Genomic DNA, 16,579 nt, shown 5'->3' with positions numbered 1-16,579 from the left:
TTGATGTTGGCCCTCTGTGCCTCTGTAATAGTGTTTTTGTTCTGCTGCTTCTTTGTGGTCCAACATGTCCTCACCCCCCCCCCCCGTTTTATCACTCTTATTATTTTTTATACATTGTAAGTTTTTATTGTGGAATTTTGTGAGCCACTTTCAGAATTTGCTCTGGCATGGTTAAAGAATGATGTAAATTTTTGAAATAAATAAAATAAACTACCTTTAATTGTTGCTTCTTCTGCATCTCCTTTGAATCAGGAGTTGAGACATCAATAGCTTGAAAAAGGAAGAGTAAAAGATGTTCAGACTTTAAAATGTACCACTCACTTATTTCGGGGGGGGGGGGGGGATACTGTTTTCGCCTGCAAATATCTACTTTCATTTTCCAGTCTACTGTGGGAATCTTAGGGCCAAAGGCTATCCAATTTTCCAGTGCCAGTGCAGCTGTGCCAATGGGGCATGCACTGCATTCTGTTGTGGAAAAGCAGTCACAGAGACTGCCTCAAAGTATGGGAACATTTGTTCCCTTACCTCAAGGCTGCATTGCAGCTGCACCAGTGCTGGAAAGTTGGATAGGACTGGGCCCCTAGACCACTGAGGTAGTTGGATGGTAAGTGGCTAGATGCTAGACTAATGTGAAGCACTTTCCCTCAACTTAATTTAATTAAGGTTTACAATCTGGACCACAGAAGATACTAATTATGTAATTTGTGTTAATGATTTACCACAGCAACCAATCTCAAGATTAAATTTTCCATAAATACTTCTGAAGCAAACTGAGGCACTACAGAATGTGCTGTTAATTAATGAAGTGAAACACCTCTCACGAAGTCAATTAGTAAAATACCCCTGCACAATATTACAGTTAGATAAGTGTTTTGCCATGAGTATTATCTTTAGCTGAGATTTATCTTTAGTTGAGCTTTTTAACTTTACTTTGGCCATTAAGGATAATATTTCCCTGCCAGTCTGAGCCAGACCAAAGTTTTTGAATCTAATTTTCTGATCACCATTGACTCCATCAAATAGGAGACATCTGGTTTGTTTCTATGTAAGTGCCAAATATCCCCTGGCCTCCAAACAGGGAAATGGAGGAGACTTTTGCTTAGAAACCTCAGTGTGGCTAACTGGATGCCAGGTTGCTGTGCTTAACGAATTACCACCTACAAAGTAAATTTTGGCTAAATATATCCCAGAAACAATGGAGGTTGTACCGCTGTGTTTCAAATCTTACTATATTAACATGGTGACATTAATTTTCTACTGTCCATACTATCATCAGCTTTGATTAATGGATGGATACAAAAGTAATCTTTTTCAATACACTCCATAGATGATACTCCATGGATGAAAAATCAGAAGCTAAATAGTAGCATTATTTACAGTACAGTCCTATGTATGTCAATTCGAAGTAAGCCCCACTAAGTTCAATGGGAGAAAAGGAAAGTGTGTATAGGATTGCAACTTTAGTGGCATATGTACATGTAAGAAGTAGAGAGAGAATTTAGATAATCAACTGTTTTGACTGCAATCCTAAACAGACTTACTAGGGAGTAAGTGCCATTGAACAAAATAAAAGTTACATCTAGGTAAACATGCGATTGTGCCATTAGACAATGGGCAGACCAGTCCTATCCTTTGCCCCGCAGAGGGATGCAGCAGTGCCAAAATGACCTCCACTGCATCAAATGTCTGTTGGGCACCTCGGCTAAGGGAACACTCATTGTTTACCAATGTCCCGGCAAACCTCAAAACCAACAATGAGGCTATTTGGACTTCCACCAGCAAGACAACTGGTGTAGGTATGAGCAGCCCCGTGGCAGGAAATCAGGCCTGGGAAGGGGGATAGGATACAGCGGAGGCCTCTGCCGCCATTCCCACTCCCTCCTGGATGTTTAATACACTCCTCCCCACACACTCCTCCCCATTCCCCCCTGCCTTGCCCTTCTGTTGCTGCGCAAAGATCTTACCTTCTCCATCAAGTGCAGGTCTTTGACTGATGCCGGCAGGCTGGCATAGGCCTTTGAAGTCGTGCCAGGTGCTTCCAGACTGCAACAACGTGCCTTACAGCATGTTTGCAACAGTGCATGTGTCCATCCTGCCAGTGAAGGCTGGCACAGGATTGCGTATTAAGATTCAGAGAATGCTAGATATATAATTAAGTGGAGAAGTAAATGCAAGTATACTCCGGACTCTGTCATCAGCCAGAGAACTAAGGACGCAATCCTGAGCTGAGCCAGTGCTGGTGCTGACCTCCAGTGCCAGGCATTGCAAACGTGTCATAAGGCACACTCGAGGCGGGAGGGGGGTGGGACAGCAGAGCTCTGCTCCACCGGATCCTGAACGTAAGGCCCAACAGAGAATCTCTCAAGTCTGCACCAGCAAAATAGCCAGCACAGACTTGAGAAGCCCCACTGCAGGACTTGGGGCTTTCCCCGAGGGAAGGGGATGAAAGTCCCCTTCCCCAAGGAGACTTCTGGCAGCTGCCACAGTGCCGCAAAATGAAGTGGTAGCTGCTTTGGTGCCACTGCACCCGATGGTACCTTTAGGATTGGGCTGCCATGGGCTCTTGGGTTGCTTTTGTATTGTTATTGCAAGCCTCTTTAAGAATAATTCTGAATGAAAGGTGGAGTAAACATGTAAAAATAAATATTATATTATATATTATAATATTTATATATGGTGCAGATTGTTACTTCTAGTTCCAGAAAGTGACCATTTAAAAATAATAATACATTTCAAAGTGAACAATTGAATCCATTGATTTTCCAGCAATTTATCCTATTACTAATAACTCAAAGGGCAATTCTTTACCTTGCTCTGGGACAACTATCTGTTGGTCATCTATTTCTTCTTTACTGCTTTCTTCCAAAGACAATACATCTTTAGCATGTCCATGGACTTTCATTCTGCATTCTTCCATTCTCTCCCCCAAATTGGAAATAACTTCAGTGGGCAGAGGAGCATTATCATAAAGATTTTGAGTAATAATGTTTAAGGCATAGTCATTTTTTAACTTTGTAACCAAAGGACGAACATCCACATCTGGCATGTAGGGAAATCTTGGCCAGTCATCCTGCAATAATAACAGGTACAGAAATTGATAAATTGTCATAAATAGTAGCAGAATTATGCTTGTAGCACCCTCATAGATAAACACCAAGTGTCCTGTGACAAGGAGGAGGAGGAGACAGAAAGGCACATTACCCACCCTTACTTTTTTATTTTATGCATATGCATAAAAAATACAGTGACTGTTCAATTCAATGCATATTTACTGAGAAGTAAGTCCCATTGTGTTCAGTGAGGCTTACTTCCCGGGAAATGTTATAAGATTGCAGCATCAGTCACCCTGGGCACCTCCCAAAAGGGATAGGCAAGATATAAATATTTCAGGGCTCAAACCTATCCAACTTTCCAGCCCTGTTGTAGCCTCGCCAATGGGGTGTGTGCTGCATCCTGTGGTGAGAGATTAGTTATGGAGGCCTCCACAAGGTAAGGGAACATCTGTTCCCTTGCCTCGGGTTGCACTAGTGCTGGAACGTTGGATAGGATGGGGCCCTCAATCATTTAAATGAATACATATATTTAACAGATAATTTTTTTAAAAAAATCTAGGAACAATCCATACAAAGTTCAGCATTTGTACATCCAGTTGATCTTAATCACTGAATTGTATCAATCCATTTTTAGAGCACAGGTGAATCCAGAATTTGGAGTCCAGTTTCAGTTAACCACAGTTCCGGGATACCAGGGACAACCTTTAAAAAGATAGTGAAAGTAAAAGAGAATGCTAAAAATAACTTTGTTTCACTTAGTCCAACGAAATCACTGTGTTTTCAGGTTTGCAGGCGGCCTTTTGAGCTGCCCGCAGCTTCTTCCTGGTTGCTCCTAGGCTCCTTGTTTCACTTAATGTTGCCCCAGAATGCACTGTGATACATTCTCTTCCTGGTTGCAATGTAAAATAGTATGAAAAATGGGCATTTTAAAAATGTACATACCACGTTTTGAGAAACTAAAAATTCCTCAAATGTACGAGCAGGAGGTAGCACCACCTATAAACACAGAAAGTCACATTTGTCTAAGAAAAAAATGAAAATTGTAAATATATCAAAACATTTATTATTTGGTCTGCTTATTACATTTAATAAGCTTGTAATCTGTACAGTTGGATCTTGCTAATTAATACATAAAGGTGGCCTTGTTAAGAATGGGCATATATCTAAAATTAACAAACAAGAGAAAAGATATTGTAGATCAGCAAAGAAATTTTAGAGAAAGATTAGAAGATTGGCTGTGAGCTTATTACACATCTGCTGGAAGATCAGGAACATGCACCTAAACACATCTTGCAAATGTGATAAGGGTGCAAAACTGTTCACTATTTATTTAATAAACTGGTGAGTTGCACTCTCTACCACAACGGTTCCTGAATCCTAAGCTGCACAGGGCTGCAGCAGTAATGAAAATGGCTGCCTTTAACCATTGTACAGAATGGGGAATCTGGGCAGGTGCAGCTCACCATGGAAGGGTTTAAAAGGCTTTGGTGCCTAACAACCCAATCATATCCACACTTTCCTGGGAGTAAGCCCAATTGAATCTAATGGAACTTACTTCTGAGTAGACATGATTGGGCTGTAAGTTCCCTCTTCTATTCACTGGCTAAAGGTAGAGGCAGCCTTTGGATCTGGTCACCCTAGATACGTTTTACTAGTTATAGGTGTGTTTATGACTCAGGAACAGGATGACCAGATCCAGAGGGGTCAGAATGCCTCTCCCTTCAGCCATGAAACAGAAGAGGGCATCTGGGCAGGTGCAGCTCTTTCAACCCTTCCAGGTTGAGCTGCACCTGCCACATTCCCCCTTCTATACCAGGCTAAAGGTAGAGGCACTGTGTCCTCCATTGCATCTGCTCACCCTGAGCAGTCAGCAACCTGAATTCAAAGACAGCTTCTATCAAACCCCAGACCTTGGACTGTGGTTCACTCTTTATGGTAGTCATGTGGACTTCTCTGCTTGCCCTTTCCCAGCCGCCGCCACCTCCTCTTCCCACTCCCCTAAAGCCCTGACTGCTAGTCGCTTCTCCAGGCTCTAAGAGGATCAGCAGCATCACCTGCTGCCCCTCTCTAGGCCTCTGTTGCTAAGGTCCCTTAGCAACCGCTAAGGCCCCCTTAGCAACCGCTCCCCTGCGGTGCCTGGTCCGACCGTCTGTGTCATCCGGGCCGCCCCATCAGCCGCAGCACTTTAGTTCCGCCTTCGCACATGGAAAAAAGGTCTAGGCAGAAAAATATGCGCATGCTTCCTTTGGGGCTGAAGGTGCATCGGGCGGTGTGCTAGTCAAGGGCAGCCTCTGTGATCGACCCCAGGCTCCCAGGAGCGGAGGGAGGAGCCCCCAAGCTTTGAGCCTTTACCCTGCGAAACGTATGTTGCCTTCTCTCTCTCTCTCTCTCTCTCTCTCTCTCTCTAGGGAAGTGCTCATAAGATTGCATTGCAGCCTTGCGGTGCAACCCTGTGCATGCCTGCTACTCGGAAGTAAGCCCCCCTGAGCTCAGTGGGACTTGCTCCCAGGTAAGCATGTACAGCATTGCAGCCTTTCCAGAGCAAACCTAGCCCTGCCTGCTAGGAAATAAGGCTACAATGTTAAGAACATAAGAACAGCCCCACTGCATCAGGCCATGGGCCCATCTAGTCCAGCTTCCTGTATCTCACAGCGGCCCACCAAATGCCCCAGGGAGCACACCAGATAACAAGAGACCTGCATCCTGGTGCCCTCCCTTGCATTGGCATTCTGACATAACCCATTTGTCCCACACTTTCCCCATTGACTGCAGTGGGACTTGCTTCTGAGTAGGTGTGCCTAGGATTGGGCTCTGAGGCTGCAATCCTATCCCACATTTTCCTGGGAGTAAGCCCCACTGCCTATAATGGGACTTACTTCTGAGTAGACATGCCGAGGATCTGCTCTCAGGCTGTAGTCTTAACCCAGACTTTCCTTGGAGCAAACCCTATTGACTATAGTGGGACTGACTTCTGAGTAGGCACAGCTAGGATTGGGCTCTTAGGTTACAATCCTATGCCCACTTTCCTGGGAGTAAGCCCCATTGACTATAACAGGACTGACATCTGAGTAGACATGCCTAGGACTGGACCCTGAGGCTACAATCCTATCCTCACTTTCCTGGGAGTAAGCCCCATTGACTATAACGGGACTGACTTCTGAGCAGACATGCATAGGATTGGGCTTTAACAGCACAGATCTAGCTGTGACTGCTCAGAAGTAAGCCTCACTGTATTGGAAGGGGCTTACTCCCAGGAAGAGTGTTGCAGTCTTAAGCCTGCCCTCCTATACCCTAGAATTAAAGACTCTTGGAGCTCACTTCTAAGTAGTCATAGGCTGCAATCGTAGCCACACTTTCCTGGGAGTAAGCCCCATTGACTATAATGGGACTTGCTTCTGAGTAGACATGCGTGGATTGGGCTCTTGTTTACCGGAAAGCATGGTTAGAGCTGCAGTATTACAGACACAGCTGACCATGCTAAGCTCCTGGCACCTGATGATGAGACCTTTTCTATCTATCCTTGTATTCCAGGCTATGAAGCAATTAGACACAAAGCAGGAGATGGTGTAGAAGTGGTGTGGTGGGAGATATTTATCCTCCTTTTTTCACTCTGCTTTGCTCCTTTCAGATGACATTTGGAGGGAGGGAGGGAGGGAGAAGTTGGCAAGGATATTAAAAGCCAAGTGGAAAACAACACAAAAACCCTGATGTATACCCTGATTAAACCTTAGTGTAATCTCTACCCAACTTCACACCAGTGTTTCTCGATCAGTGGTATGGGTTTCACTAGTGATACGTGAGGTGGTGTCTGGAGGCACTCGCAGGACCCTTGGACACCTGCTGTCCAGCAGCAGGATCAGGAATGTGATGCATCAGACAGCAATAGGAGGCTTGACTTGGTGAGCAGAGCTCCGAAGCATGCTTTTCCATGCTCAAAAAAGCCCTCCTGTCCACCCTGAGCCTCCTACTGGTATTTGTTGTGTCACATCTGGCCTCCCAACCCAGAAGTAACTGGCAAGGATGTCATTACCAGTTACTTCTGGTGGTATTTCAAATAGGTGGACCATGTGAAGTGGTACAGTGAAGGACAAACCTTGAGAAGCACTGTTTTACACTTTCAAGGGAGCTGGGCTTGTTAGTATGTGCTCTGTACAGTTGTCTTAGGACCCAATTCGATCCAACTTTCCAGCAATGATGCAGTTGCGCCAAAGCGGTGTGTGCTGCATCTTGCGGGAGTGGGGGCAGCCACAGAGGCCTCCTCAAGGTAAGGGACCATTTGTTCCCTTACCTCAGGGTTGCATTGCTGCTGCATCGGCACTGGAAAGTTGGATAGGATTGGGCTGTGAAGTGGCTAAAGCAATGGTTTGTAGTGGGGCAGTGACTGGCAGTTGGCATAAAGCTCTCCATTGTGCAAAGGCACATCACATCCTTGCAAAATGCATGCTTCTTGCTTCACGAGCTTTGTTTGCAGATATTGACCACTCAGTTATCTCCACTCTTTCTCAGCAGCATATCTCCTCTCAGTGTGTCAGTAATGAAAGCTCTTGGCAATGAAAGCTTCATAGCTGAACATTGCGTTGGACGTGAGGCGCTGTAGTAAAGTGAATTGGTTTCTAAGCTGGGAATGCATAACAAATCCAGTCACTTCCTGCTCTTTCTTTCTTGCTGAGGAATCTGCGATTTTTGGAAGGGTTAGTCTAAACCTGACAGCGTTTCTTTGCCCACCTCCCAAGCTCTCCAGAGTAAACTGGGAAATGTCTGAGACATTTGTGGTGGCGGGGGGTGGGAATCTAATGTTGCAAGCTGGAATTGTAGTCTGTTGTTGAAAACAACAAAGATAGATTTTGTGATGGTGCTGCATTCCTCAGTTGAGTGGAAGTGACTGTTTAAGCTTTTTTGAAGCTCAGTTTTTTAAAAAATTACTTTCTTAACTTTAACAAGTATCGATGCATCAGATGACATTACTAAGGTTAGCCATAGGAGGTTAGTAAAGTGAGTAAGTAAATTAGAACGCATTCCAAGGGCAAGGTTTGCAGCAGAAACTGTATTCAGAAGCCTTGTATTTCACTTTGCATTTGCTGTGCTGCTTGCAATTTCCAAAGGCCTTTGGCCACCGAATGGCTTGTTCTTATCTATAAATTTGTCTCTGCCACGTTTTATGACTTAACATGTATATGAGCTAAATAAGTAAGTACTCATTTGCAACAAGAAGCTGACGGAACATACCAAGATCCAGGTCTACAGAGCTTGCGTCTTGAGTACACTTCTGTACTGCAGTGAGTCATGGACTCTTTGCTCACAACAGGAGAGGAAACTGAACGCTTTCCACGTGCGCTGCCTCCGACTCATTCTCAGCATCACCTGGCAGGACAAAGTTCCAAACAACATAGTCCTGGAATGTGCTGGAATCCCTAGCATGTATGCACTGCTGAAACAGAGACGCCTGCGTTGGCTCGGTCATGTCCTGAGAATGGATGATGGCCGGATCCCAAAGGATCTCCTCTATGGAGCACTCGTGCAAGGAAAACGCCCTACAGGTAGACCACAGCTGCGATACAAGGACATCTGCAAGAGGGATCTGAAGGCCTTAGGAGTGGACCTCAACAAGTGGGAAACCCTGGCTTCTGAGCGGCCCGCTTGGAGGCAGGCTGTGCAGCATGGCCTTTCCCAGTTTGAAGAGACACTTGGCCAACAGTCTGAGGCAAAGAGGCAAAGAAGGAAGGCCCATAGCCAGGGAGACAGACCAGGGACAGACTGCACTTGCTCCCGTTGTGGAAGGGATTGTCACTCCCCAATCGGCCTTTTCAGCCACACTAGACGCTGTTCCAGAACCACCATTCAGAGCGTGATACCATAGTCTTTCGAGACTGAAGGTTGCCAACAACAACATTTGCAAGGTTATTGTTAAAATTTCTTTGAGACTCCTTGGCCTCTTAAGGCCCTGAGGGGGCTTGCAAGATCTGACAGTGACAAACTCCTAGTGCTTTCCAACCAGTGGTACTTAACAGTATGGTAGGTGCTGCTTGGCCCCACTGCAATAGTAACCACTTGGTGCAGGCCCAGCCCCACTAGAAGTGGAGATGCCTGGTGCAATAGTGCACCAGTGAGCAATTGGTGGCTGTGCTGCTGCCTTGACCTTCTGTTTGGAGATGGAGAGCAGAACCCAGAAGCAATGGAAAAAGCCACTCCCTGGCTGCAGGGACACCTGTGGGGCAAGCCATCCACAGCTGTGCACAGTTGCTGCCTTGAAAAACCCTGCAAGGTACCCAAACAAAATGCTTCATTAGTTTAAGGAGCCAAATGATATTAGAGGTGATAGAATGTTTGTGTTAGAGGGAGCCTTGGAGGCCATCTAGTACAACCCACTGTTCAGTATAGGCAACTGCTACAGCATCCCTGACAGATGGGCCTCCAGCCTCTGTTTGCAAACCTCCAGTGAGGGAGAGCCTACTCTTGCACAAGTTAGACTGTTCCAGTCTCAGACATCTCTTATAGCTAAGCAAATTCTTCCCTATGTCTAGTTAAATCTACTTTCCTGTAGTTTTAGTTTTAGTCCTGCCCACAGGAGCCAAAATGAGTTTGTCCTTCCCTTCTTCTGTGTGAGAGCCCTTCAGATACCTGAGGATGGCTATCTTACCTCCTTCATTCCATTTGGTCCTCTCTTTTCCAGGCTAAACATATCAAGCTCTTTAACATATCACGCTCGTACGCATAACTTTTAATAGGGGCATCTTAGTGCTAATCATCTTAGCACTAAGGTGCAAGGAAAAAGCCAGTCTGTGCTAATTTACCATTGCGTTAAGTCATGGTCAGGCAGTGATGAGAAGCCACAGTCATGCACTGAATTAGGTTTCTGGCACTAGCTAAAATAAGCAAGTATAAATGCCAAACACCCAAATATGGCTCTTTGGCATGCTCTTTGGCACGCCCCATAGCACAGGGTAGGTAACTGCTGTCTGAGGTGGTCATGAGGACATTCCACAGGTTTCAAGTATCACTGTCTGTGCTTGGAAAAATATATTGTTTCACTATTGAGATCCTTAAAAAATAGGCATTGATGTTAAAAAGAATTCCAACCAGCTGTCAATTTAAATGTCTGCTGTGATCAACAAAATTTTGTTGTTGTTGAAAGTGGTGTGACATTTCTCTTAACAGGGCTTGAACTTAAGATGTCGTTAAATTCATCTGTGAGTGTAAAAGGAGACCAAGGAAGTCACCAGGGAATAAAACAAAATTTTGAATGCCTGAAAAGTCCAGATTCACAGGTTACACCCAAGCTGCAGGAGACCCCACTTGAAGATTTGCACCTGGCATCTCAGGCAGTTCTTGAACAAGCCCAGAAGCAAGGGAGATCAAAGTGCCCCAAGTGTAACAGTTCAAGGATGTTCTACTGTTACACATGCTACGTTCCAGTCGAGACAGTCCCTACCAGAGAAATTCCTGTTGTGAAGGTTAGTGAGACTCACTTTTGTTTGTCATATCAGCTTTTGTCCACAGGAAATCTGGTGTATGAACTGGGGAGAAACATCTAATAATAAGAATTGATATACCGGTAATGCTATCTATATGAGTATGCATGGTACTTGATGAAGTATGAGAGGGCAGGTCCTTACCCCAGAGTCTTACAACATGCTTGCAATTTTATTTATTTATTAAAAACTTGCTATGTTTTCCTCAGTCCTTACTGATGATAGAAGTGGAGGAGCTGTAGCTCAGTGGCAGATCACATTCCTTGCCTGTAGAACAGCCTCAGTTCAATATGTCACACACACACACACTCGTCACTGTACTCCGAAACTTTGAACTAGTCCTGCCAGTCAGGATAGATAAATTAATGAATGGAGTGTAAGGCAATGTTAATATTTCACTCAGTCATTGTGTATGTTGGCTTTTTTATCATTTTGTCCCAGAAGCCTCTGAACAACATGTTTCAGAACAGAAGTTAAATTTGAATACAAAATGGCTGCCATTCATTTCGGGGGGGGGGGGCAGAAATAAGGCACTGGGTTTTATAAAGAAGGCCTGCCCTGACAATAGGAATGATAGCCCCCACTTGCAGGTATCCTGTTTGGGCTTGGGGGGATGATGCACTCTGAGCTGAGCCCATGGTGTCATCGTGCCCATCTCTGGTCTGTACAATACGTGGGTGTCTAGTCCCTCTAGCTGTCCCTGTGAATCACAGTGGCTAGTATTCTGCTAGCAGCAAACAATGAATGGGATTCTATCAATGTGCTGCATTGTTCCATTGTTTTAAGCAGATGAAAAAATGATGCCCTTGGGTGCCCTTTGGGGAGAAAGGCAGAATACAAATCGAATAAATAAATGAACTTCTCAAAAGTTTTACTGAGAGCAAAGTCAGGAAAACATGCAGAATTGTACTCATATTTTGTAGTCTGCCATCTATATCCCCATGCAAAACACTGAACAAGTTGCTTCTTTTGTCTTATGTGTGGACTGAGAAGTGTGTTTCACTATGTGTGTGCTGTATTTTTGATTGTAGCTTCCCTTGAAGATTGACATCATTAAGCATCCCAATGAAACTGATGGCAAAAGCACAGCTGTCCATGCTAAGCTCCTGGCGCCTGATGATGTCACCATTTATACCTATCCTTGTATTCCAGACTATGAAGAAATTAGACACAAAGTAAGAGATCATGTAGAAGTCGTGTGGTGGGAGATACTTATCCTCCTTTTTTCACTCCACTTTGCCACTTAAGGATGATATGTAAACAGTGGGGTCACTAGGATTTGTGTCACTCAGGGCGCAATCCTAACCCCTTATGTCAGTGCTTTCTAGCAGTGACATAAGGGCAATGCAGCTCTGAGGTAAGGGAACAAACATTCCCTTACTTTGAGGAGGCCTCCGTGAGTGACACCCAACTGCAGGATGCAGCACCCGTCCCGTTGGCACCGCTATGCCAGTGCTGGAAAGTACTGACATAAGGGGTTAGGATTGCGCCCTCACTGTAGGAGCCAGCACATCACCCCTATGATGAACCTCCTCCCATGCAGTGGGCAGGGCAATGTCCTGGTGTACCATTGTCCCGCTCCACTGGCTTTTTGGCCATTACTTTTGATAGAATAAAGATATTTCAGCATGGTTTGTTTCATTGCATTCTGCATGAAATTACGCATTGATTGAGATATAACCTGATGGTATTATTTGGAAATATCAAGATTTTAAACATTTTGGCCAGTAGAGGTGTCATCTTCCCTGTTTACGTCACCCACCTCCCGCACCCTCTAGTGACCCCACTGCATGTAAAGGGAGAGAGGGAGGGAGGCTAAAGGCAAGGATATTAGAAGCCAAGTGGAAAAAATGGCATAAAATCCTAATGTAAATAACTTGGTATGGTCTCTACCCAACTTACACCCTTCCAGGGACCTGGGCCTGTTAATATGTGCTCTGTACAGCTGTCTTAGGGTCCAGTCCTATCCAACTTTACAGCTCTGATGCAGCTGTGCCAATGGGGTGTGCACTGCTTCATTTGGTGGGAAGGGCAGTCACAGAGGCCTCCTCAAGATTTGTTACCTTACCTTACGGTTCTGTCACAGCTGCACTGGCACTGGAAAGTTGGATAGGATTGGGCCCTAAAATGCATTAACAAACTTCATGAATGTTCCCGTTTTTAGAATGTACTTTCAGTGAATTGTGCCGTATAGTGTAGTGTGTGTTTTGCACTATATTTAGTTTATTCTTTTGTATTTTTACTTTGTGAGGAGCAAAAAGACAACAATAAATAATCTTTGTCATTTATGCAGCACATGCATTATCTCAGTAATCTTTACAACAGCTGTGTAAGGGAGCATAGCATTATTAGAATTCTCAGTATGCAGAGATAGTAAGTAGGAAGACTGTGGCTTACCTCAAAGCACCCTCTGAGTTCTGGTCTGGGTAGGATTTGAACTTTGGACCTCTGCCTCAAAGCTGATGTTTGTAACCACTATGCTAAGACCTGTCCAATGTAGCAGTGCTTAAGAAAAATTGTAGCGAGGTTCACAGATGTGTGTGTCTGCCTTTCTCTTTTAGATTGCACTTATCTTTCCTGGGCCTAATTCAGTTTCAGTAAAAGACATTCCCCTTTGTCTGCAAAACGAATCTAAGAATAATGTCTGTGGCAACAAGGACAATAACTCATCAACAGAACCTGTCCTCAAGTGTGCAAAACTTGAACCTGGCAATGACAGCTGCTCAGGTGAACACGAGTTGCACAACGGGAGCAAAAATGCTGTGCTGAAGAAAATTGTATTTATTGACAGCACCTGGAATCAAACCAACAAAATAATCACAGATGAACGACTCCAAGGTATGTTCATAATAAGGATATAACACACCAGCACTTGCCAATGCTATGTGAACCATCATTGCTGGATGCAGCTACTCATGAACAAAGCATGTGGATGGGGCAAAGTGTCTCCTTGCAGGAGGGAGCTGTTGGGAGAGGCGAAGAGGAAAGCATAGCCAGCCAGAGCATGAAATTGTGCAGGGTTTGCTGGCATCCAGGGGGAGGGAAGGAAAGAGGAAGCGAGGGGAGTTTTTTTTCCGACCTGTAGTTGTACTGTGCTTGTAACTGGCAGGCTTTAAGACCCAGCTGCAGCCTGCCTGCCGAGTCACATGCTGGCTAGTTGCAAGGCATCTCCCTTCAGGAAGGAGCAATTGGGAGAGGTAAAGCATGGCCTACTGGAGCATGAAATTGCACAGGGTGAGCTCGTGCCTGCCACTTCTCTGGGCTTCTCCTGGCTGCTGAAACATCCCTGAACTGCCCTGACCCTCAGGGCAACTAGTACGAGGAGTTTTGATCCGCAAATAGTATGAGAGGATCTATGCTGATTTTTTGGTAAAAATTTCTCACCTTATAGGCAAGTATCTACGATACTTTAATGAAAAACAAATGGTGCCATTTACAAAGCATCTAACATCTTCCTCTTTAGTAAAGAGGCAGCTTTACACAGTTCTGTTCACAATACCAAAAGATCCAAGCACAGCAACAACCCTGTTGTTTAATTATAACCACCTTATGGGATTTTTTCCTAAACATCATTTCTGATGCAGGAGTGTACTGTGTAGTACATTTTCATATAGACATACACAGAAAGGCAACAATCTTTCATGCTGTTGCGTGAAAGGGGAGGGCACCAGGATTAGGTCTCTTGTTATCTGGTGTGCTCCCTGGGGCATTTGGTGGGCCGCTGTGAGATACAGGAAGCTGGACTAGATGGGCCTATGGCCTGATCCAGTGGGGCTGTTCTTATGTTCTTATGTTTTGCAAAAGTAAATGTTTTCCAGAACCAATAGGAATAGCACTTTTGAGTGTGAGATGGGTAGAAATGACTTGCATTTGTAAACACACACAAGTCTTCAGTGGACACATTTCCCACTTTGATGCTCTGTTCGAGCAGGTTGGAAGGAACCTATTATTGACTTGTTATCAGTAGTTCATGCTGCACCATCTGTGTGGTTAATGTTCGGTTTTGTTTTCTCCTCCCGCTTCTTCCCCCTGCAGGATTGCTACAAATTGAACTGAAATCAAGGAAAACTTGCTTTTGGCGTCATCAGAAAGGAAAGCCAGACACATACCTGTCTACCATTGAAGCAATTTATTATTTTTTAGTAGAGTATCACAAGGATGTCATAGAAGAGAAGTACGAAGGGCAGTATGACAATCTGCTTTTCTTCTTCTCATTTATGTATAAACTGATAAGGAATGCCAAGTGTTCCACAGAAAAAGAATAAGGCCTGTGTATAAGTAACAAAATCCCCCAATATTCATTGTTATCCACTGCACTTGTTCATTCAATTATTAGTAAAGTACACATTACCAAAATTGTGCTGTACATTTGGCTGGAATACTGTTCAGACTGATAGAATCTTCTGTTGTTTGAATCTCATCCTAAACCCACGCCAATAATAATGTCAGGCAGGTCTCCAGTGGACTACTATGGAAGTGTTCCCCTGTGGCAGAGCTGAGCCTGTTTTTTTTTGACTGTAAATAGAAATGTTTTGGGATTGTAATGAGCAGCAAAGGCCAACATACAGTCTCTTTTCTTAAACATAGTGAAATTTAGTTTGGCTGTTTCACTGAAAAGGAATGTGCTCTTGACCATCAAGGATGACTTCATCTTGGTGATGTCATGCTTACTAAAAATGATTCGAACAATATTTCAGTAGACACTCAGAAATAGCCAACCAACGTATTCCCTAGAATACGGTAAACATGTTTTGGGTCTAAATCAAGCTGCAACATTGCTCCATATTATTAGAACAGCGGTGTTACTGTAACGACTGCCTGTATGCCATTTCCAGAATGACAAACTCTGGTGCTGTCCAGTGAAGATTTCCTGCTAAATTCTAGAGAATGGCATTGCTTGTCCAAGAAAAATGTACAATTGCAGAGAGAGGGTGTGTGTGTAAGTTCTGTTCCAGTGGATTGGAAAGGGTTCAGAGGTATGTGGATTGTCGGCCTGCTGATTCCATCTGAGACTTGTACCCCTGAATTCCAAACAGGGAGGAGTGTCAAAATGTGCATCAGCTGTAGAGCCCACACTGAGTAAGCGGTTGACTGGTAGATAAGGAGAAAGATATGTACTTCAGCTTCTACTGTGGTTTTTCCCACAATGCACTAAAACAGAAATGCCTGTTATTACTATTTTTCTTCTTTCTTTCTGAACTCCCTTATGTATTAAGAGATTTTTGTAGATTTTGTAGAGCAGTGTTCCTCAAACTGTGAGTCAGGACCCAATACGCAGGTCATGAGCCAATTTCAGGTGGGTCCCCATTCATGTCAATATTTTATTTTTATTAGACTTGATGCTCCCGTGGTATGTGACTGCATTTGGGGAAATGTTATAGATCTGTACTTTTAGTAGTGCAGGCTTTTAACAGTGATCATCAATGGGACTTACTTCTAGGTAAGTGTGAGTAGGATTGCAGCCTAGGATTGTTAAAAATTTTCCTGCATGCTGTTGTCACTTCTGGTGGGTCCTGACAGATTGTCATTCTAAAAAGTGGGTCCAGTTGCTAAAAGTTTGAGAACCACTGATATAGAGAATATTATTACTCTTGTCAATCCAATAATGAGCATCTCTTAGAAGAAGAGATGCCAAATTCACCATGCCAGCAGTAGTTGTGTGTGTGTGTGTGTGTGTGTGTGTGTGTGTGTGTGTGTTTCCTTTTCAGAAGAACCCGTTAATGTCAGTTCATGCCACGCTTGTAAGGAAAGGCACACAAGCCCTGATCCTGGAGACAGCTAGTTATGAAGCTCTTCTCTGTTAGTATTGAACAGACTAATTTAAATGCTAGAGGGCCCAAATCCTATTCAACTTTCCAGCGCTGGTGCAGCCACAATGGAGCCCCAAGGTAAGGGAACAAACGTTCCTTTATCTTGAGGAGGCCTCCATGACTATCCCTCCACCACAGAATGCAGCGTACATCCTGTTGGCATGGCTGCATCAGCGCTGGAAAGTTGGATAGGATTGGATTGGGCCCACAGTGGCGTGCCTCTTTTCTCCCTCTAAGAACAAAAAAT

The 16,579-nt window shown here is 44.3% G+C and overlaps 1 protein-coding gene across 2 annotated transcripts; it reads left to right on the top strand.

Moving 5' to 3' along the window:
* Window positions 1-5,277: 5,277 nt before the first annotated feature.
* Window positions 5,278-16,189, top strand: DTWD1 (DTW domain containing 1). Of its 2 annotated transcripts, XM_066635521.1 has the most exons (6): window positions 5,278-5,415; window positions 8,359-8,590; window positions 10,209-10,504; window positions 11,554-11,697; window positions 13,084-13,360; window positions 14,558-16,189. In XM_066635521.1, the coding sequence occupies exons 2-6, from the start codon at window positions 8,470-8,472 to the stop codon at window positions 14,785-14,787; spliced, it is 1,068 nt and encodes a 355-aa protein (XP_066491618.1). In that variant the 5' UTR covers window positions 5,278-5,415; window positions 8,359-8,469; the 3' UTR covers window positions 14,788-16,189. The 2 variants fall into 2 exon arrangements, with proteins under 2 accessions (XP_066491618.1, XP_066491619.1); XM_066635522.1 differs by lacking the exon at window positions 8,359-8,590.
* The last annotated feature ends 390 nt before the right edge of the window (window positions 16,190-16,579 follow it).

This window comes from Tiliqua scincoides, chromosome 8, assembly GCF_035046505.1.
Source record: "Tiliqua scincoides isolate rTilSci1 chromosome 8, rTilSci1.hap2, whole genome shotgun sequence".
NCBI classification, from domain to species: domain Eukaryota; kingdom Metazoa; phylum Chordata; class Lepidosauria; order Squamata; family Scincidae; genus Tiliqua; species Tiliqua scincoides.
The sequence above is the reverse complement of the archived record's forward strand: the minus strand, read 5'-3'. Positions and strand labels throughout refer to the sequence as shown.

Coding starts and splice junctions, on each gene's coding strand:
- DTWD1 (XM_066635521.1), top strand. CDS start 8,470: ATGTATGCACTGCTGAAACAGAGACGCCTGCGTTGGCTCGGTCATGTC. Junction 10,505..11,553: donor GAGAAATTCCTGTTGTGAAG/GTTAGTGAGACT, acceptor TTTTGATTGTAG/CTTCCCTTGAAGATTGACAT. Junction 13,361..14,557: donor CACAGATGAACGACTCCAAG/GTATGTTCATAA, acceptor TTCCCCCTGCAG/GATTGCTACAAATTGAACTG.